Source organism: Cebus imitator, unplaced genomic scaffold (genome assembly GCF_001604975.1).
Source record: "Cebus imitator isolate Cc_AM_T3 unplaced genomic scaffold, Cebus_imitator-1.0 Scaffold656, whole genome shotgun sequence".
Lineage (NCBI taxonomy): Eukaryota > Metazoa > Chordata > Mammalia > Primates > Cebidae > Cebus > Cebus imitator.
Genome location: NW_016107971.1, coordinates 756,571 through 779,876, shown reverse-complemented (window position 1 = coordinate 779,876; position 23,306 = coordinate 756,571). Strand labels below are relative to the sequence as shown.

General features: G+C 41.5%; 1 protein-coding gene across 1 annotated transcript in view; it reads left to right on the top strand.

Annotated features, from left to right (window-relative positions):
* Nucleotides 1-432: 432 nt before the first annotated feature.
* Nucleotides 433-23,306, top strand: part of ACSM6 (acyl-CoA synthetase medium chain family member 6) — a 41,771-nt gene continuing 18,897 nt past the window's right edge. The window contains 7 exon segments of the mRNA XM_017518013.2: nucleotides 433-624; nucleotides 6,080-6,290; nucleotides 11,261-11,474; nucleotides 14,643-14,786; nucleotides 15,837-15,993; nucleotides 16,806-16,876; nucleotides 18,788-18,923. Coding sequence (XP_017373502.1) covers nucleotides 433-624; nucleotides 6,080-6,290; nucleotides 11,261-11,474; nucleotides 14,643-14,786; nucleotides 15,837-15,993; nucleotides 16,806-16,876; nucleotides 18,788-18,923 — 1,125 coding nt within the window.

The following is a 23,306-nucleotide window of genomic DNA, read 5'->3' as shown; positions in this document are numbered from 1 at the left end:
CAACTTAGCTCACAGCCCATAGATTTTATCTCCTAGAAGCAAAAAGAGATTGCCTGTTAGGCTTGAGAGCCAATGAAAGTGAGCCAGGACTTAGTTTGTTCTAGGACCAAGGAAATGCCTCCTTCCCCAGAGCTGGCAACTAAATTTTAAGAGGTAAGCAGTTCTCATAGGAGGCAGAAGGCAACAGCTCTACCATCCTCCCAACATCTGAAGCCCCCCCCCCAAAGAAACTCCTCTTGGAATTGGTAAGTATCTGTGCTCATGGGTTTTATCTCCAATGGTCTGACTATTGCTTGTACTCATAAGGAAATTGTTTGCCTTATGAATTCATTCTCAGTACTGTAACCTCAGTGATTAATTACTGCTCTGAGCTACTCAACTACTCCCTGTCTTTTCCCCCAGTTTACCTAGGTGGTTCCCTGTCTGACCCAAATGCTAGGGCGATTTCAACTCTTCTCCTTGGCCCAGTGTTTCAGACTTGGATTTGGAGCCTGCTGCTATCCAAACCAAAAATTTCCTGCTCAGACCATCAGGCCTCCTGACCTCAGGTCCCTAGGCCAAGCAGTTTCCCAGAACTTTAATTTTGCAAAGGATGTGCTGGATCAGTGGTCCCAGCTGGAAAAGGTAAAACTTCTTGTTTTCTAACTTTGAAACTTTGGCCAAGGCAACTGATAAAGTGTCCAAAGATCATAAGATCAAATCCCATCTATGGTTGGCACCAGAAAGTGCAAATTCAGAGAAAAGAAATTATAGTAAAATGACAAAGAACATAGGCTTGACAGCCAGATGGTTCTACATTGAAATCCTGGCTCTGCTGCTAAATAACTGTGCAACCCTGAGTGAGTTATTTACCTTCTAGGATCTTAGTTTTCTTACCGGTAAAATGGAGATATTAATGGTGTGTTTTTCACAGTGTTGTTGAGATTAAACGAGACAATCAATAAAAACTGTTTAGCACAGGACTCAACACCCTGTAAGCATTCAATAACAGTTAGCTTTTATTACCACTATTATCAGAGCAATATGATTTGTTTCTAATTAACCATCATTTTTTAGCATGTTCTAGCACATACAAAATTTTAGAAGCCAAACACAAAAGGAGCTTACTGTGTAGTGTTTTTCTTTAAAGCAAATGATAGCCACAAAGTGCTGAAAAAGAAGTGCCAAAGGAAATAGGTATAAGTATGCCACTGGAAAATGCAATCTAGAAAGATTTGGTAAAGGAGGAGGTATTTACCGCATCCTGAAGAATGAGAAGAATTTCAACAAAAAGTCATGGGGAAGGCTGTCTAGGCAGGAACAATCACATGAGTAGACACATGATGGAAAGAAGGAAGAGTATGCAGGAATAGTTTGGCTGGGTATAGGGCCGTAGGGAACAGTACTGAGTTTTGAGGAGAAAAAAGGCAGGAAGGAGTCTAATTTTGAAAGGTCCTGCTGCATGGAGTTGCCTTGCTCACTCTCTGGCTGGGTGACTCTGGAGCAAGCCATTTTAACTCTCCAAGTCTCATTTCCTCCATCAAATGGAGCTGGTGGTGACCGTAGGAGAATCCAGTGCATGTGGAGGGTGGGCAGTAAGTGTTATTTGCATGTGTCATGTCTGATTGTCCCTCTAGCCTCCTCCCCTCCCCTGGCCCCTTCCTGGCCTTCCCCATCTTTATCACTCACTTTGGGAGGAGTAAGGAAAGCGAGCAAAACAGTAATTCATTGTCTTTGTGCAAAGATTTTTATTGCCTTTGGTCCATCATCTAGGGTTAGATTAGAGGGAAGACTTCTGTTTAGGAGACTTAATTTTTACCCATTTGGGCCAAAGAACAAAAATTCCTTAGAGCAAGGATTGTGAAAGCTCCTTGAAAAGGTTTGAGGCATGTATCCTGAAGGACTCTGGGGGGCTTTCACCTTTGCTGAGCTGTGCCTCCTCTTGGGGTGCCCTCCCCACCCATTCTGTCTTCCCAGCCCAGCCTGTGCTGCTTTCTCTCTCCTCTGCATTTCTTAGCTGGTGTTCTGTAGGGGGGAACCACACTAGTGCCGCGGCAAGGGTCTGAAGCCTCAGCCTGTTCCCATATAAATATTGATTTAGAAAAGAATTAGAAATGTAGGCATATAGTTATTCCTTTTTATAATCATATATAATCTTATAGTTACTTATACTCATAAAGATATATACTCAATATAATCTTTAATTTTACTAATGGCTGTTGGGTTATGAAACATGTAACTGAGGTGACATTGTAAACAAAGTGATCCTAAGGCAAGATGCTCTAAGCCCTCTGTCACGCCCGCATAAGGGCTGCTGGAGAGTGCCTTGGCTGTGCGGCAGTGCCAGTGCTGTGAAAGCACCCACTGTTTAGCCAGCTAGGAAAGGAGATGTCCAAAATGACCAAGACATCTCCTTCCTGAGGACGTTAGGAGAAAACTCTGCTTCTCCAAGCTCTTGTGGCAAGGCCCGATGGCTGTCAGGAAAGCCCGCAGACATCCAGAGGTTTAACTATCTCTGTGTGATGCTGTGCTTCAGTGGTCACATTCCATGTCCATTCTCACACTCTGCTTCTGCACCTGGTTTCTCTTTTTCTCAGAAGAATTAAGGTCCTTGACATTTCTAACAAATATGGGAAGAGCGCTCACGCATTAGGTTTTCTCCTTGCCTCAGCTACTTGAAAGTCCTGGGCCTCCTATCTTCAAGACAGGTGATTTACCTGACCCTATCACTGACCACCATTACCTCATCCTACCTTCCCTGCCCACTGATTTGCACTCAATAAAAGTCAGAGTGTCCAGGCACTCGGTGCCACTGCAGGTCTCCATGCTTTGGTTGGCAGTGGACCCCCAAGCCCAAACTCTCTTTCTCTATCTCTGTGTCTGTGCCTTCTATTTCTACAGTTTCTTGTATCCACACCAGCTGGGAGGGCCTCACAGAACATTATAGGGCTGGACCCTATAGTGTTCTACAACCAGGCGCTAAGTGTGAGTCCTGGGTCCCAGTAAGATTCTAGGGCTAGCATTGTGCCTTTTATCTCTTTGTGCCTGCATGGCATCTGGCACCATGCTGAGCCTTGTTCCTTTGCTCAGCTCTTGATTAAGCATACAGATCACAGACAAAGGCCCACCTGGGCCTTACCCAGCAGAAGCTTCCAGGCTGAGAGGCAAGACAGTTGAGCAGTGATGGGGGTCAGGGAGAGGGAGGGCGGGCAAGGAATGCAGAAGACTGCAGCTATGAGCAGAGGCTTGGGCTCCAAAAGCCACACAGTTGACCCAACTAAACATGAATTGTCTGAAGTCACTTGGGGCATCAATCACAGATGCCTAAAACGTCAGTCGACAGGAACTTTACAAATCATCTGGTCCAGCCCTTTATCATTTAAGAGCTCTTCATTATAGAATGGTTAGGAAATACTGGTAAAAATGAAAAAAAAAAAATTTAATATGGAATATTACCCAAAGATAACCACTGGTAATTTTCATATGTATTTTTAGGCTTATTTTCTTTTCTACTGATTTTTACAGATCATCTGCTTTCACAGAAATGGAGTCATTCTGTGTATAATGATTTGTAAACTAGAATCACACTTGTTACTTGCTCTTTTTCTCCTCCAACACTGTGCTGTGAAAGTGCTATGCTGTGGGAATAAAATGATATAGAAACAACGCACTGGAGAAATAATATAATGTGGAAATAATGTGCTATGGAAACTACCTTTCAACATCAATAAATATTCTATCTAATACCTTAATATCTTTATGTTTATAAAGTATTTCACTGAGTATTGAACCAAAATGTATTTACTCCTTTAAGTGGTTTACAACTTTTTTTGCTATTGTAAGCAATGCTGAAATGAGTATCTTTGTGTATCTATATCCTTTTCTTCATTTAAATTGCCAGAAGTGAAATTACTCCATCAAATATACTATGTAAACATTCGGGCAACACATTTCTGGATTGCCTTCTAGAAAAAAATTATCAATTCCCACAATCAATGGCATGTTTGTGTGATAGGGCATGTTTTTTCATACATACATAAACTCTTGGTATTTTTACTGTTTTTCATTTTTACTAGTCTGTTAATCAGTAAATTCTATCACCCTTAAAAGAAAAAAAAAAAGGGAAGCCCTGAAGGCCTAGGCAAGGAGTTTGGACCTGATGTGATGGGCTGTGGCGAACCACTAAAGGTGCTTGAGTGATTTGAGCAGAGCTCTTACCTGGGTAGTGCAAAGATATTATAGAACAAAAATGAAAATTACAACCAGTGCAGTGGCTCATGCCTGTAATCCCAGCACTTTAGGAGGCTGAGGCAGGTGGATTGCCTGAGCTCAGGAGTTCGAAACCAACCTGGGCAACACGGTGAAATCCCATTTCTACTAATATACAAAAAAATTAGCTGGGAATGATAGGGCATTCCTGTTGTCCCAGCTACTCAGGTGGCTGAGGCAGGAGAATTGCTTGAACCTGGGAGGCAGAGGTTGCAGTAAGCCGAGATCATGCCACTGAACTCCAGCCTGGAGACAGAGTGAGACTCCGTTTCAAACAAACAAACAAACAAAAAAAAACATTACTTCCACAGCCACATAAAATTGTCACTGATGGCCTAGACCTGAACCACATCATATCACACAGTTGACAAGAAAATAAAAATTAATGGCAGTGGAGAGATACAGTTGTGTTTGTTGTTATTGGTCATAGGGGGAGGAGTTGTTGGGAAGGCCTATACCATCCCTGCCAATTCTCATTGTTGTAATAAGAAATTCTAAAACAATCAGAACAAAGTAGCAATTCTATGGGCTGCTCCAGGGTAGATGGGAAAAAGAGAAGAAAAGCAAGAGAAAGAGACAAAGGGAGGACGAAAGTTGTAAAGGAAGAAAGAAATTAAGTTCAGAAGGTAGGAGAGAAGGAAAGGAGGAATGGGGAAAGAGGTGAGAGATGGGAGAAAGAGATGAGGCAGAGAGGACAGAAAGGAGGAAGAAAGGAATAAAGGAGGGAGAGGAGGAAAAAAGGGAGAAAGGAACCCTCCTTCCTTCCATCATCAGGGAATGAAGAGGGCAAACCTGTGCTGTTTGTCAAGGAGGAGAAGGCTCAGCTAGAATGGAAATGTTTTGAAAGTTCTAGGTAACTTCATCCATGCATTCACTAAAATGCATGGGAAATTAAATTGTTTCCCTTCAAAACTTGTCCCACTGAAAAATAAGTTGCATTGGAAGACAGGTATATGTGAAGGCAGGAATAGAATCCTAATGGGCTTGAAGGAGGGCACTCTTCTCTACTTACAGGATCATGCCCTGAGAAATCTTTAAAAAAATTAGACTCAGGGAGTGCATGTGCAGGTTTGTTACATGCATAGACGGCACAATGCTGAGGTTTGAGCTTCTAGTGTACTCAACACCCAAACAGTGAGCATAGTACAAAATAGGTAATTTTGCAAACTTCACTCCCTTCCCCAGTGTCTATTATTTCCATCTTTATGCCCATGGGTACCCACTGTTTAACTCCCACTTACAAGTGAAAACAGGCAGTATTTGGTTTTCTGAGTTATTTCCCACAAGATAATGGCCTTCAGCTCCATTCATGTTGCTGCAAAAGACAGGATTTCATTCTTTTCCATGGCTGAGCAATATCCCATGTTGTATGTATACCACATTGTCTTTATCCAATCATCTATTGACGGACACTTAGGCTGAGTCCATCACTTTGCTATTGTGAATAGAGTGCTACTATAAACACATGAGTGCAGGTGTCTTTTTTATATAATGTTTTCTTTTCTTTTGGGTAGACACCCAGTAGTGGGATTTATGCCCAGAGAAATCTCTGCCCTCTTGGGCAGGGCTGGTTTGCCTCTACATGCTGGGTTCTCTCAGGAGGTTCTTCCCTAGGCTCATGCCTGACATTATGTTGAAACCCACCAGGACTGTCATGTCGGTAAACAGTAAATATTTCTGTGCCAGTTGAGAAACAGTAGCTCTCCCTAGGCCCAGGCATCCTGGCCTCTCAAGATCTAGCCACTTGAGGGTGGCATCTGGCAACAGTGGCCTCCCATAGCCAATGTCCACACTGACTAATATTCAATATTTCAAATATCACCCTATCTAGGACGGACTCAGGGAGCCTTACCCCGCCCTCTGGGAAGTTAGTGCCAAAGGAGAAGAGGACAAATGGAGCTCTGAAAGGATGACTCAACTCTCCAAGAAGACTGCCAGCATCCTCTCAGATACCTGTGCCCTTAGCCACGGAGACCGGCTGATGATAATCCTGCCCCCAACACCTGAAGCCTACTGGATCTGCCTGGCCTGTGTGCACCTTGGTGAGGCATGGGAGAGGGACCCCCAGGGTTGGAGGCTCATGTGAATCCCAATCTCAATTATTCACAGAATGGAGATGTTAGAGGGATCTCCATCTGATGGCTGAATTCTTCCCACAGTGTGGGGATCTTTAAACAGCTGGATTTGAATCCAGCTCCACCACTTACCATCTCTGTAAATTATGCCTTTCTAAACTTCAATTTCCTTGTCTATTAAATATGGACAGTAATAGTCCATATTTACAGAACTGTTACAGTCCAGTCTTACAGAACTGTTGTGAAGAGTAAATAATCCACAGAGCACTTAGCTTATAGGCCATTTATCACCTGAAGGAACTGTAGACCTCTGTCCTAACATAGTCTTCATCAAAGTAACAGAGCATGCACATTTTGCCCTCTCTGGGCCTCAGTTTCCCCATCTATAAAAAAGAGAATGTAGGAAGACCAGGTGTAGTGGCTCACACCTGTAATCCTAACAGTTTGGGAGGCACAGGTGGGTAGTTGTTTGAGCTCAGGAGTTCAAGACCAGCCTGGGCAACATGGCACAACCCTGACTCTACTAAAAAATAATAATAATAATAACAAAAAAAAATTAGCTGTGTATGGTGGCACACACTGTAGTCCTAGCCACTCAGGAGGCTGAGGCACAAAAATTGCTTGAACCTAGGAGGCGGAGGTTGCCATGAGCCAAGATCACACCACTGCACTCCAGCCTGGGTGACAGAGCAAGATTCTGAAGATTCTGTCTCAAAAGAACAGAGAGAGAGAGAGAGAGAGAGAGAAAGAGAGAGAGAGAGAGAATGTGGGAATATCTCTAAAGGGTCCTTTACCTCAGGGGATCCCCAGTCCGTGACCTGTTAGAAACCAGGCCGCAAAGCAGGAGGTGAGCACAGGGCAAGTGAACAAAGTTTCATCTGTATTTACAGCCACTCCCCATCGCTTGCATTACCACCTGAGCTCTGCCTCCTGTCAGATCAGAGGTGGCATTAGATTCTCATAGGAGTGCGAACCCTATTGTGAACTGCGCATGCAAGGGATCTGGGTTGTGTGCCCCATATGAGATGTGCCTGATGATCTGTCACTATCTCCCATCACTCCCAGATGGGACTCTCTAGTTGCCGAAAAACAAGCTCAGGGCTCCTCCTGTTTCTACATTATGGTAAATTGTATAATTATTTCATTATATATTATAATGTAATAATAATAGAACTAAAGTGCACAATAAAAGTAATGCCCTTGAATCATCCTGAAATCATCCTCCTGCTCTGGTCTGTGGAAAAACTGTCTCCCACAAAACCCTGGTGCCAAGAAAGTTGGGGATCACTGCTCTACATCCAGTATTAGAGAGTCCTTGAGAGTCACCCTGAATGAGCTTGGGATCAGCCAAGATACAGCTGCTCTTTGTTGACATCCCATCCATGGCTCTGAGGCTCACTCCTTCAACATAAACAGAAATGCCTCAATTAAGAGCCCCTTCGCAACAGTGAGAAGTGAAGGATACTAGAAAGCAGCCCACCCCAATATCGTTCCTCTTTGTCTGCTACAGTACCTGACTTTGGTTTTTTTTTTTCTTTCCTTTCCTTTCCTTCTTTCCTTTCCTCCTTTCCTTTCCTTTCCTCCTTTCCTTTCTTTCCTTTCCTTTCCTTTCCTTTCCTCCTTTCCTTTCCTTTCCTCCTTTCCTCCTTTCCTTTCCTTTCCTTTCTTCCTTTCTTTCTTTCTTTCTTTCTTTTCTTTCTTTTCTTTCTTACAAAGACCTGGGAACTGACTTTCTATTCTTGGATAGAGACATACATTTTTTGATAGTTGGGAGGTGCCTATGAAAAACAAAGTACCCCTGGGATGGGCCAAACTCATTAGGAGTTGCCACAACTGGCCTGGCCTACTACTGCCTTTGCCTACTAACAGGGATGCTAGATTTAAAAATAATAATAATAATAATAAAACACCCTGAAAAGTGATTCAAAGAGCAGGCATCTTTGAGGATGCCAGCTGTCAGTTATGGGGGACATGCAGAAGAGAGGAAGGGATTGAATCCTACCCTCAGGACTACCTAGGCTCCCAGTGTTTCCCCAGTTCCCAATGGACTGAGTTATCCTCAGGGACAATTGATCCGTATCTGAGAAAGGACATGGACCACTTCAGTCTGGGTCATCAGAAATTCCTCCTACCTGAGGCCGAGTTACACATAGTGATTTCCTTGGCCACAGACCAGTCCAAAGCGGTGCTATCATTTTCACTTAGAATAATTAAAATTGCTTATTGATGGTATAAGGCCAAATGAATGACAACAAAATTGAAAGCTCAGAACAGACTGAAGTATATATAAGAATTTATCAGGTCTTTTCAAGCCAGAAATGAAAGTGCTGATTAAAAATGATTTAAAGATGACTGTTTGAAAACATTAAATGTCATAACTCTACCTCCAAATAGTGTACCAAAATAAATTTCAAATGAACCACTAAAAATTGAAATGTCAAAAAGGACTTAAGTATTGGAATAAAATATAGGTGAGTACATAAACTCAGGGAAAGGCTTTCTAAACATGGCACCAGATGCCCAAATAAAAAAGGAAAAAAAATTAAGATGTACTACACTTAATGAAATTTTAAAAATTTCATTCATTGAAAAAAATAACTATAATATACAAGGAGCATATGTGTGGCAAACTTGGAGGAGGAACAGGGTGCAATCCTCCCTTCTCCATATATATGAGATCTGTCCATGTGATTATAGCAGATGTGCCCTTTTGTGGCATCCAGAATGCTTCACAGTGACGGCTCTAACAACATGTGCATTCTCTCTCAATTATTATAAATTACTCAACATGATAAAATTAAATGTTTTTAAAATACGCTTACATTATCACAAGAAATTTCAACATTATATCTGTAAACAAAAAGAAAAGCTGCTAGATGTCTTTTTAGATATTTCTACTATTATAAAGTTCTAGAATTTTTCTTAAAACACAACAAAAAAAAATTAATACTGCCTTAGTCTGCTTGGGTTACTATAGCAAAATGGCATCAACTGAGTAACTCATACATAAAAGAAATTTATTCCTCACAGCTCTGGAGGCTGGGAAGTCAAAGATCAAGGTAGATGCAATGTCAGTGAGGGCCCACTTTCTGATTCATCGATAGCTCCTTCTAGCTGTGTCCTCACATGATGGAAAGAATGAGGGATCTCTTGGGAGCTTATTTTATAAGGGTACTAATGAAATTCATAAGACTTCCTCTCATGATCTGATCACCTTTCAAAGGTCTCAAAGAAATCCATCACCTTGGAGTTTAGTATCTCAACATATAAATCTGGGTTGGGGGACACACACACATTCATACCATGGCAAAGACAAATGCCAAAATAGAAAACATATTTGCAACACTCATGAAAGATAAGTGGTTGATGGACTTAATATAGAAAGAGTTCTTGCTAATCAATAGAGAAAATAAATTAGCATTACTTGGCACTGCTCTTCAAATGCTTCATCTAAGCATGGGGACACTTGAAAGCATTTGTAGTTATCTGAAGAAAGATACTTCTCTGTGTCACACACAATTGCACAGATATACGCACAGAGACAAACACACACACACACACACACACACACACACACAATGCTAAAGGATAACTTGATAGCTATAAGATGACAATCGGTGATGCTGAACAAGTCCCTTCCACTGTGTCCCTCAGCCTTCCTAACAACCCAGTGAGTAACTCGAATTAGATGAACTCCCCATTCCATTCCAGATCCTGTTTTCTATGACTTTGTTTTGGAGATATAATTTACATACTATAAAATTCACCATTTAAAAGTGTACAAATCAGTGGTTTTTAGAATATTCACAAAGCTGGGCAACCATCGCTACTGTCTAATTCTGGAAGATTTTCATCACCTCAAAAAGAAATCCATTAGCAGTCACTCCCTATTTTCCCCTCTCTGCAAATCCTGGCAACCATTAATCTACTCCCTATCTTTGGATTTGATTTGCCTCTTCCAGATATTTCATACAAACAGAATGCAACATGTGGCCTTTTGTACTTGGCTTCTTTCAGTTACCGTAACGTTTTCAAGGTTCACCCATGATAAGGCATTGTCAGTACTCCACTCTTTTTATGAATTAATAGCATTTCACTATGTAAATATATATACCATATTTCATTTATCAGTTCATCAGTTTTGATAGATATTTAGGTTGTTTTCACATTTGGGCAATTATGAATAATGACATTTTATGTGGCCCAAGAGATTTTAATATAAGAATCAGAAGATAAAGGTGGAGAATGTGGAAAGGACCCTCACCAGTAAAACCAGATTCTTTTCCAAAATCAATAGGTCTGTAGTTGAGAGTGTAAGCATTACTGCAAGGCAAACAAGAACATCAACAGTTAATCCTAGAGGTATTCTAGTTCTCCAAGCTTGAAAAGTGAAAAGAAGCCTCTGTCAGAACAGCCTCTGGCACAAAGATGCGCCCAGCATATGCCAATCTCATAGGAAGTCCACAATAGGTGTGTGATGGGTGCAGAAGAATCTACAGAAACAGCCCCAGAAAAGAGGCAGAAAGATCTTTTTGTTTTGTGTCTTGTCTCCAGTGCAAATCCAGAAATCCACAGCAAAAGCCATTCTCAAGCTATAAGAAAACAAAGAGGAAGTTTCCATAATCTCTTTGCCTCATAGTTTCAAAATCAGGCTATATTTCAAGTAATAGGTGGTCTGCCACCTAGCCATATAAACTCGGGACCTGCTTGAGGTGAAAGGATAACAGCAGCAGAGCCACTGATCACTGGATTGTTTGAGTGGGCTCAGTCTCCTGCCTGTCTCACTTTTCCCCAGCTGCCATCCTGTTACATCATTAGAGAAGACAGACTCCTGAGACAGGGTAACCCAGAGACCTCATCCATGCCTGCCAGGATGCTTGAGGAAATATTCTCTACTCAAAAGACAGAAATGAAGCCTTCTTTTGTGACTTTTTCAGGAATCACCTTTCAGGAATCACCTTTGAGCCCCAAGCTGACTGCCAAGAAAATTCGCTATCAATTACACATGTCTAAAGCCCAATGCATTGTGGCCAATGAAGCTATGGCCCCAGTTGTAAACTCTGCCATGTCCGACTGCCCCACCTTGAAGACCAAGGTCCTAGTGTCAGATAAGAGCTATGATGGGTGGTTGGATTTCAAGAAGTTGATTCAGTAAGTGGGCACTGAAAATGAGATGCTTAAATCTAGAAAACGTTTGATTTTGAAAGATGAGATAATGTATGAGAAGGTGGTATGAGTGGTCAGAATGAAAAGCTGAATGTGAAAAAAGAGTACCCCCCAACACAAGCATCCCTAGCCTGGCCTACAAGTTCTCAGTCTGAGTGAAAGTCTTATACTTTGATTCATATGTGACCATTCATTCTGAAAGGGTAAAAAATTAGGTAATAGAAATATAAACATATTACAAAAAAATAGCGAAAAGCTTACACACACACACACACACACACAAACACACACACACACACACACACACACACACACACATATATATATATATAAAATGGAATACTATCAAGCCATAAAAAAAAATGAAATCATAGCCAGGTATGGTGGCTCAAGCCTGTAATCCCAGCACTTTTGGAGGCTGAGGCGGGCAGATCACTTCATGTCAGGAGTTTGAGACCAGCCTGGCCAACATGGCAAAGCCCTGTCTCTATTAAAAGTACAAAAATTAGCTGGGCATGGTGGCACATGCCTATAATTCCAGCTACTCAGAAAGGCTGAGGTAGGAGAATCACTTGAACTTGGGAGGCAGAGGTTGCAGTAAGCCGAGATTGCACCACTGCACTCCAGCCTGGGAGAATGGGTGAGACTCCATCTCAAAAAAAAAAAAAAAAAAAGAAAAAGAAAAAAGAAATAAAAGAAAAAGAAATAATGTCTTTTGCAGCAACATGGAACTGGAGGCCATTATCTTATGTAAAATAACACAGAAACAGTCAAATACTACATGTTCTCACTTATAAGTGGGAACTAAATACTGGGTACAAATGGACATAGAGTGTGGGATAATAGATACTGGAGACTCAGAAAGGTCAGAGGATGGGAGACAATGAGGGATGATAAATTACTTAATGGGTACAAGGTACATTATTTTGGTGATGGTTACACTGAAAGCCCAGACTTCACCACTATGCAACATATCTATGTAGCAAGAGAGAGGGTAACCCAGAGACCCTTAAATTTAAACAACAAAAAAAAAACCTTCACCCTCACTGGGATATGGGGAAATATTTATTAAAATAGCAAGAAAATGCCATGTTCGTCCTCAAGTTAGCCAAATACAGTAGTCTCCCCTCATCTGTGGTTTTGTTTTCTGCAGTTTCAGTTAGCTGTGGTCAACCATTGTCCAAAATAGGTGAGTACAGAGATCACATTAACATAATTGTTATTACAGTACATTGTTATAATTGTTCTGTTTTATCATTTTTTAACCTCTTACTGTACCTAATTATAAATTTAACTGCATAATAGGTATGCATGTGTAGGAAAATGCATAGTGTATATAGGGCTTAGTACTATTTGTGGTTACAGGCATCAACTGAGGGTCTTGGAATGCATCCTCCACAGATAAAGCAGGACTACTGTATTAAGTTTGATCATCATAAATGTGGTCTTTAGAGGGCAATATTTCAGTGTCCAGGGATTTAAAAAAAAAAAAAAAAAACACAAAAGTAAACAAGATAGGCTAAGCCCGACCCTCATGGATTTTATATTATAGACAACAAAATGGAAAAGAAAACACATAAATGATCAAGATAATAAAGTTTTCAAAAGAAACTCCAAAACAAAACAAGCAAATTAAATAAATTTATCTGATGTGGAGATGGGGGAATTATTTTAGATTTGGTGACTTCTGAAGTGAGGATAAGCTGAGATTTGAATATGACAGAATTGGCCTTCGGAAGCTCTGCGGGAACAGTGTCCCTGGAAGAGAGAACTCTGAGGTAAGGGATCTGAGGTAGGAGCGAGCTTGTCCTGTATGTGGAACAGAAAGAACACCAGGGTGCCTGAAGTGTGGTGAGTGGGGAAGAGAGTGGCAGAAGAGTAGGCGGAAGAGCAAGGGAAGGGGAGACTGCGGCAGGTCTTGCAGGTCATGTAGGAGTAGTCTGGGAAACGCTGAAAGGAAAGACTTTATCTCAGCCACCATTTTAAAACTCCTTTAAGTGCTGTCTGAAAAATAAAAGACAAGAGAGGTAGTAAAGGGACCCAGGAGAAGGCAGTTTCTGTGGTCCAGATGAGAGGCAGTGCTGGTGTAGGCCATGGTGGTGGCAGTGGAAACAGGATTGAAAACAGGCCAGGCAAATGAGGAACTCGCCTCAGGCACAAAATATAAAAGGGCACTAAAAAATCCAGTGATTGAGAGAAATAATATTTTAATTTTAAAATAATTTTTAATTAAATTATAAAACAATTGTTATGATCGAAGTTTTAAATTTATTTTTCATATTTGTCATATATCATACTTTATAATTTTATAAATTGTATGCTCTTTTCAATTGAATAATTTAAAAATTTTTTAATTAAAAAAATCAAATTGACAAACTTCTCATGACAGACCAGCTGCCTATTTTTATAAAAAATGTTTTACTGGAACGAGAGACAGGACTAGGCTGACATGTAAGGTGAGTCATGCAAGTGCCTGACTGAATTATAGGCTGGGTGAGGACTGTATCTTGAAGCCGGGCTGAATCTCACTTCTAAATCATATTGAAAATATTTGAACAGTTTGGAAGTGCTTATTGTCCTATCTTGGTTTTAAATTTCGATATTTTGTTTATCATGGATTTTTGCATTAGGTTTGATTATTTAAAACTATTTCACTAAAATATTATTTGACTACTGAATTTGCTGGTAGCCCCTTAAATATCACACCTGTAGCACGTATTTCATTCAATCCACCTTAATCCCATCCATGAGTAGAGATAGTGAAGAGAGAGGCTTGTGACATGTTTTAGAGGTAGAGTTGTCAGGGCTTGGCGATGGTTACGATGCAGCACAGATAACTGGGTCGGTAAGTAGAGAGATGGGGAAAGAGGAACAACAAGAATTACTACAGATTTTTGACTTGAGCAACTGAATGAATAAAGAGGGTCTTTTACTGAGAAAAAGAAGGCTGGAGTGTAAATGCATCATATATTTCTTATGCAACAAAAATTAATGCAAAAAATTTTAAGGGAAAAATGGCAGCTGCCCCTCTAACAAATCATCCTCTAAGATACCAGCTGTTATTTCTTAAAATCAGAGATTACCAAACTCAGGGCCTAGGCACTCAGTCAGAGAACCTAAATTTAGGCCTGTTGCCTCTTTCGTGACTTACAGAGTTGCCCCTCCAAAGCAGACCTGCGTGAGGACCAAGAGCCAAGATCTAATGGCCATATTCTTCACCGAAGGGACAACAGGAGCTCCCAAAATGGCTGAGTATTCCCAGTATGGTTTGGGAATGGGATTCAGCCAGACTTCCAGGTACAGTTCTCCCACAGCCTGTACAGACCTGAAAGTTCCTCTATTGCAGGTAAACGGAGCTTCATAAGACTAAAGCTAAGAAAGAAGTTTCCTAATGAAGACTACAGAAACTGTCAATGTTGAGAGAAGGAACAGGGCTGAGAGCAGGGTGGGAGGGCATACCCCAAATAATCAAAAGCAAATTACTACAGTTCAAAATTCTAAGAGTATGCAGGAGGGAAAAGAGGAAGAATAGGGATTCCATGCAGTAGGTGAAGGATCCAGGATGATCACCCCCAAAGACACACTTGGGATGTTACTTGTTTTTCTATGCTACCAGCAACAGGGTGAACAACTGTGTTGACCACTATCAGTAGTGATAAACACAGAGGTGGAGTCACAATTGATAAGGGGCTTGGGTTCTAGAGTCAGCCTCTAAGATCAAAATCACACTACCCCTTTCTTAAGAAAATTAGTTAAGTACTTCTTGGCAAATTCAAAGAACATTGAAACTGATATCAATCTCTTTGGTTGAACACGCAATGAAGTAACTGGCTTGCATTTGTTTTAGCTTGGTTTGTCTGGGGTTAAGTTTCTCCACCTTACATCCAATTCTGCCTAAGATAAATGGTTGTGTGTTGTTATTCCACACTCAAGTTCTCTTAACAAACTCTACCAAAGGTCCCTTGGGGGAAATAGGTGTATGTTGCTCACCGTCACCTCATAGTCTTTGACTCTCATAAGGTACAACGGCCAGTAGATATCGGGTAGAGAAAAAAATAGGGGAAACTGAGATCATTGACTTATTCAATCCATTAATTAATTAAAGTACCTACTGGATAACTTCTGAGACCTCTGAAAGCCATAAAACTTGGAAGGTGATGCCATGCCAATTAAGATTGTTACTGAAAAAATTTAAGGAGTCCATTGGCCTCATGGCCTCATAGCGTTTGTTTTCATTTGTGTGATCTTTGTTTATCTCCACAGGTCAGTGCTTGATAATAGCAAGTACTATTGTTGTTGCTAGTACCAGCACAAGAGAATTCAAATGGCCTTCCTATTTCTCTTTAGACAATGGATGGATCTACAGCTGACAGATGTTTTGTGGAGTCTGGGTGATGCCTTTGGTGGATCTTTATCTCTGAGCAATGTCTTGGAAGCTTGGCTCCAAGGAGCCTGTCTGTTTCTGTGTCGCATGCCAACCTTCTGCCCTGAGACTGTTCTAAATGTAAGACCAGTTCCTAGTGTGGGATGTATGGGACAAAGACCAGAGACAAGCATTAACAATGGCGCAGTGACTCATGCCCAGAATGGGGCAAATCAATAATTAAATTTGGAGTGTGATCTTGACTTGAAAATGCTCTCCCTGCTTGTGAGAGCAATGGCCTCTCACTTCCCTAGGGGCTTTGGAATTAGGAGTTGGCTACTTCTGTTGTGTCACTGAGAAGGAAGCTTTTAAAAGACAATAGTGATATTGGAGAAGACAATATTAATATCAGTTATCATTTATTGATTACTTACTGGCACTTCATATGGACTATTTCATTTCATCTCCCCAAAACTCTGTGAGGGAAGAACTAGGGAAACTGAGTCTCATGGAGGTTAAGTAACTGGCCTAAAGAATTGCCAAGGTGGAACTAGGAATTAAACTGTGGTCTACTGGACTCCACAGCACAACCTCTACACTGCTGTGCTAACCTCTCAACTGCTTCACAATTCACAATTTTGATGGCAATATCTAGGCTTATTATTTAAAGCAACAAAGATCAAAACAAGGCTTCTTGGATCCAGAAGTAAATGTCTCACTGTGTATCCATTCAGTTAGCAGTGATTAACATGATAGCTCCTAAGTTCACAGAGCTAACACTAAATTCTCTCCCAAGATATGCAAGGTGGGGAATCGGTAATTCTTTGAGATACAAGGCATCCCCAAGCTGAGTTCAAAGTCCATGGCCCTCTTCCCTGGATCTTTTCCCCCACAGTCTCACTGTCTCTCCCACCTCACATGCATATTTTTGTTTTCCTTCCTTTGGGGCCCAGGTCCTGTCCAGATTTCCCATCACCACTCTATCTGCAAATCCAGAGATGTACCACAAACTGCTTCAGCACAAGGGTTTCACCAGATAAGAGAGGATCCCTCAGGAGAGAGTCCATTTCCACTTATGATACCATAAATAAAATTAGGAACCCTTAATCTGTTGAAGTAGATCCAATCCTACCCTTTGGTAACACACCTGTCTGGCTGCCACTGATGACAATAACTCTATTAGCGTGTGGGATTTTTTTATTCCCTTGCAACTTGAAGTCCATATCTTGGCCCAGAACATAAAATTAAATTATAATCAGAAAGTTGAGTCTGTTTAACTAAATTTTAATTATACCTCCCTTTAAAAAGATAAACATTAAAGACAAATATATGACCTCTAATTTAAAAAGTAAATATTACACCCATTTCCCATTATGAAAAAAAAAAGTGTAGTTCACTGCCAGCACTCATTTCTCAGAGCAAACAGGAAATGAGTTAAAGACAAAGACCACCTTCCCTCTTGGAAATGAATTCTTCTAGGCCTTTAAAATAAATTTATACCTATGTCTATCTACCTATCCATCTATCCCAAAAGAAACATATTATGATATTGGGGTGGGATTAGATGGCACCTGTTTATATCATAGCGAAACTTGCATTTTTTATTTCACACTGTTCCTTAAAGCTGTATTTATGATAATATATGTAATACATTTTTAATCATTGCATAGTATTCCTGAGTATGAATGAACTGTACATTAATGAGCCAAGTACCTATCAAAGATACTTTAATCTTTTCTAAGCTGCTGAAATGAGCATCATTGCACACACCCTAGAATTCCCTAGGGTACCAACTGAGAAGTGGAATTGCCAATCATCATCGATAAAGATTAATGAGAAATCACAGGTTCTCAAGCATTGTGTCAAGCCTTAGAGTTTGCTAAATAATCATTTAACTCTAAATTTCATTTTAGCTATATGGGCAAGGACATAAACTCGACAGAAGGAAACAACTGTGGTAGCAAACAATATCACCATATTAAATTAGGTTGACATGGAGAAATGCCTAGTTCATTGGCACTTTGTGGACCAGTTAAAAACAGTTATGGTTAAATATATTATATCTTTATTCAGCAACATTCCATCTCATATAAAATGTTCAGATTGCTTCTTAAACCCTTAAAAGAAAAACACTTAAAAATTTTTAAAGTCACCTCTTACTTATACCCTGAAATTAATAATATAAAGGCAATGATGTATTGGTGCCTTTGGAATTAATTCAGAATCCGTTCATCAATTTTGATCTTTCTTAGTCTCTGGACCTAACCGGGCAGGCAGTTATTATCTAATATAGACAAGCTACCACATCACCATTAATGTGGTACACTCATGTATTGAAGATATACAGGGTCACTGCCTCTATCTGAGACCATAAAAACTTTTACTATAAACTTCCCACTCTTGACCCTTCCACTGGACATCACCAAAATCAAATAAACATAAAATGAATTGTGAGTTTATTAAAAATGTTCACTACTATTCTGTGTATTCAGGGCACTGGGAAACTAATAATATCTACAGACTTTAAGCCTAGTTTATAAAATTGGTGGCTTTCTTTCCACCTCCAGACTTCAGAAAATTAGTTCTCTTTTACCTTACCATTGCTGACATGACCTTCATACACAGTTCAGGCTTTGGGAGAGGTAGTAAAACTCAGAAGGGTTGCTGCAGAAGGCTGACTTCCTGTCATCAGTTAGCACTGGTTGATTTGCTTTTAACATTAATGCCTGTTGTCCAGAAGAGTAAATGAGTGTCTTTATGGCTGATTGATCTCACTGGGGTATCTGAATAGACTACCCAATAGAATAGTAATAAGAACATAGACTACCACTTAATGAGCACCTCCTGTATTAGAATATCTGCATCATTTTTCCAAGGTTCTAACAACAGACCTATTATTGGTAGAAATATACCCTGAGGCTAAGAACAATTTTTGATGCCTCTCCAGCTACAGATTCAAGAGTCTGAAGCATTATGTGGCTGCAGGAGGATGCACCAGCCCTGGGGTGATTAAGGACTGGAAACGCACCACTAAGTTGAACATCTATGAAGGCTATGGGCAGACAGAAACTGTAGGTTGATGTTGATTCACTATTTATCCAGAAACCAAACTTGTCCATTCACTGTGTAAGCACACTGTCAAAGTACTAAGCACACACTAGAAATGCAGACCTGAATCTTAAGCACTGGAAGAGGAAATGGTTTAAACTAGAGAGACCGCACTTCCATTGAGAGACAAAGAATTATGGGTACAGATAACTTACAAACTTACAGATTTCATAGCAGAAATCTGAGCTAGTTTCCACCTGACAATTCCTGTCTTCTTTGTGGAGTACAAGGCAATGGCATGTGATAAGAATGAAAAAATAATAGGGTAGGAGTCTGAGTGGAGGATGTTTAAAATTATCATTGCTGAAAATGGAAGAAATAGCAGATTGTGAAAATAAAGGAGAAATGATAAGAGTACGTTTGAGGTTGGAGAGCATTAGTCTTCAAAGTCATTAATCTATTTAGTTGTATCATTGTCTCCAATATCACTCTAAAACACAGATGAAAAGCATGGTAAAAGCGGACAGTTAGATTGAAGCAGGATTAACATTTTGCCGAGAAGGTACACCCATGTATACAAAATATATGGGGTCACTGCCTCTGAGACCATAAAAAGTTCAGCCCAATGAAAGGGCAGAGGGCAAGGGATCTAGAGATATTGACATTAAGATGAAAGACTAAGAAACTAAGCTGATCAGAGAAGGAAGGGAATTCAAGAAAAGGCAGATCAGTGGTGAGAAAACAAGGCACTGGAGATGTCAATGGAGCTGGAAGGACTGAAGGTAATTGTCTTAGTCTGCTCAGGCTTTTGTAACAAAATATCATAGACTGGGTAGCTTAAACAACCAAAGCTATTTTTCTTACAGTTCTAGAGGCTGGAAGTCCAAGGTCAGAGTACCAGCAAGGCCAGGTTCTAGTGAAGGCCCTCTTCTGAGTTGCAGACTACCAACTACTCATGGTGTTCTCACCTAACAGGGAAAGAGAGAGACCAAGCTCTTTCCAAGATCTTTAGTGTCTTTCAGTTTGTTTGTTTGTTTTTAAAGAGAGGCAGGGTCTTGCTTTGTTGCCCCAAACTAGAGTGCAGTGGTGTGATCACAGCTCCCTGAACCCTCAAACTCCTGGGATCAAGAGATTCTCCAACCTCAGCCTCTCAAACAGTTGGGACTACAGGTGTGCACCACCATGCTTGGCTATTTATTTTATTTTTTAGCAAAGACACAGTCTTGCTATGTTGCCCAGACTGGTTTCAAACTCCTGGCCTCAGTGATCTTCCCACCTCAGCATCCCAGACTAGGATGACAGATACAATTCACCACGTGGGCATCTCTTCTTATAAGGGCACTAATCCCATCATGAGGGTGCCATGCCTCATGACCTCATCTAAACCCAATGACCTCCTGAAGACCCCATCTCCAAATACCATCACAGTGAGCAGTAGGGCTTCAGCACATGCATTTTGGGGAGATGCAACTGAGTCCATAGAAATAGTAGTCAAAAGCAAAGAAGCATAGACTGATGATTTCAGAGATAGAACATTTACAGGTGATGCCAATACAAGGACATGGCCACAGGTGGATTAAGTGTCATGACACCCCCTGGAGATCAGGATCAAGAAAGCAAGAGACTGGGGGTAAACTGACCATTCATATCGATATAGGAGGCACTAGGGATGAGAGTGGAACATGGAGTCAAAGGAAAGATCATGAACCTCATGCTGAAGGCTTTAATGGATAAGGAATGACTGAGAGGTTGGTAAATTATAACAACGGAGAGTAGTATAGGGTGGAAAAAGTAAATGGCGTGAGTCTCAAAAGACAAGGGGGCCGGTGCCGTGGTGCATGCCTGTAGTCCAAGCTATTCAGGAGACTGAGACTGGAGGATCGCTTGAGTCCAGAAGTTCTGGGCTGTAGTGTGCTATGCCAATTGGGTGCCGACACTAAGTTCGGCATCAGTATGGTAATCTCCTGGGAGTGGGGAACCACCAGGTTGCCTAAGGAGGGGTGAAGTGGCCCAGGTCGGAAACAGAGCAGGTCAAAACTCCCATGCTGATCAGTGGTGGGATCGTACCTGTGAATAGCCACTGCACTCCAGCCTAGGCAACATAGGGAGACTGTCTCTTAAAGAAATAAATAAAAATAAAAAATAAAATAAAATAAGGGGATTGCACAAGCCTCAGAGAATTAATGGTCAGGAGGTGGTATTGGGAGCTCAGAAGACGCCAAAGCCAAGAATTATAAAAGGATCAACATCCCCCACTTGAAAAAAAAAAAAAAGAAACCTCTTCCCATGGAAGAGCCAGGTCTCTGGAAAGCCAACTGATAAAAAGAATACCCAGTGAAAAGGATATAGATGTAGATGTAGAATAGTTCCTTAACCACTCAATTGATGGTCTATCCAGAGCACACTGTGAAAAGTTTCTGGAGGGACAGGAAGAGTAGGGGAACAAACAGTCCTGTTCCCACAACATGAGGATGAGAATGCAGGAAAAGAGAAATAAGCAGAAAACCTTACATGATGGAAACACCATAGATAGGAATCTAGAGCTGGTACCTTAGGCTGGTGGCCAAATTTTTACATGGATTGGTCTTAGTGTTTTCCAGTTAGATAGGAACAATAGAAAATAGGGAAGTGCTGCCTGGATTAACTACATTCACTGCTAGATCGTCCATAAAATAGGCTACCTGAGAAGCAGAAACACAAAATTTTTGAAAGAATTGGGGGGGATGATCTAAGATGGCAGTTTAGGAACAGCTCAGGATTGCAGCTCCCAGTGAAAGCACAGAGGGTGAGTGGATGCCACATTTTTATTGCCCACAGACTAGGCAATTCCCAGGCAGAGGAGCTCCACAGGTCGCCAACGTGGCTGTTTTGGCCAGCGCCACTGTGCCGGCTGGCGCCACTGCTTTGCCCCGCGCAGCTGCTTTGTGGGCACTCCGGAGCAGCGGTTCTCTGTACAAAATACACCGGTCCAGGTGCCCTTTTGGCTGACGATTGGAGCCACGGGAAGTCGCCCATTCATCTGATTAAAAAGGGAACTGAGCAGGGAACCAGGACAGTAGATTCCAGGGCCAAAAATCTCAGTGCCGCTGTTTAAGCCAGCGCAGTGAGTTGCCGCATGGGAAAAAACACAGACCCCAGCGCCTCTTCAACTGGCGACTGGAACACCAACTTAAAAAAAAAAAAAAAAAACCAAGGCTCGAGGCAGGGAGCCAGGTAATCAGGCTCGGCTGGTCCCACCCACACAAAAGAACAGCAATCAGAAACTCTCTGGATTGAGAGTTTTGCAGCAAGCGCAGCTGAACCCAGGACGGTTCACCTCTGTGGGGGAGAGGCGTCCGCCATTACCGAGGCAGCCTGCCACTACGGAGGTAGTTAGCCAATGCTGAGGCAGCCCACCGTTGCCAAGGCAACCCGCCACAGCAGAGAGGCTCTGCCTTAACAGAGGCAGGCCACCATTGCTGAGGCAGTTATCACTACACCCATATAAACAGGACTGCAGTGAAGTTCACTCAGCAGCTGGGCGGAGCCCACAGCAGCTCAGCAAAGCCTATACAGGCAGACAGTGACTAGGCTGCCTCCTTGTTGGGCAGGGCAGCTCTGAAGGAAAAAAAAAAAGAAGGCAGCAACATAACAGAAAGTCATAAAGCCCTAAATCCCTGAACAGGGCACCTGGGAACAAAAAGCGGTTTATGAGTTCTGCTGCAGCAGGCCTAAACGTACCTGTGCAGCAGCTCTGAATGAACAATGGAGCTCACAGCTCAGCATTTGAGCTCCTATAAAGAAGAGACCGTCTCCTCAAGCAGCTCCCTGACCCCTGTATATCCAAAGAGTCACCTCGTAAAGGAGAGATCAGATTGACACTTGGCGGGTATCCTTCTGGGACAAAGATAGCAGAAGAAGAAAACTGGTAACAACCCTTACTGTTCAGCAGCTGCTGCAGGTGATCCCCAGGCAAGCAGGGCCTGGAGTGGACCTCAGCAGACCTACAACAGAGGGGCCAGACTGTCAGAAGAAAAACCAAGAAACAGAAATAACCTCATCATCAACAAACAGAACGTCAATCTGAAAGATTTGAGACCCAATCTGAAAGCCAGCAACTACAAAGACGACAGGTGGATAAATACATAAAGATGGGAAGAAACCAACACAAAAAGGATGAAAACACCTGAAACCAGAACCCCTCTCCTCCTAAAAGGGATGACAACTCCTCACCAGCAAGGGAACAGGATTGGATGGAGAACGAGTGTGATGAAATGACAGAATCAGACTTCAGAAGGTGGGTAGTAAGAAACTTCTGTGAACTAAAAGAACATGTTCTAGCCAAAGGCAAAGAAACTAAGAACATTGAAAAAAGATTTGACGAAATGCTAAGGACAATGGAAAAAATAGAAAGGAATGAAATTGAC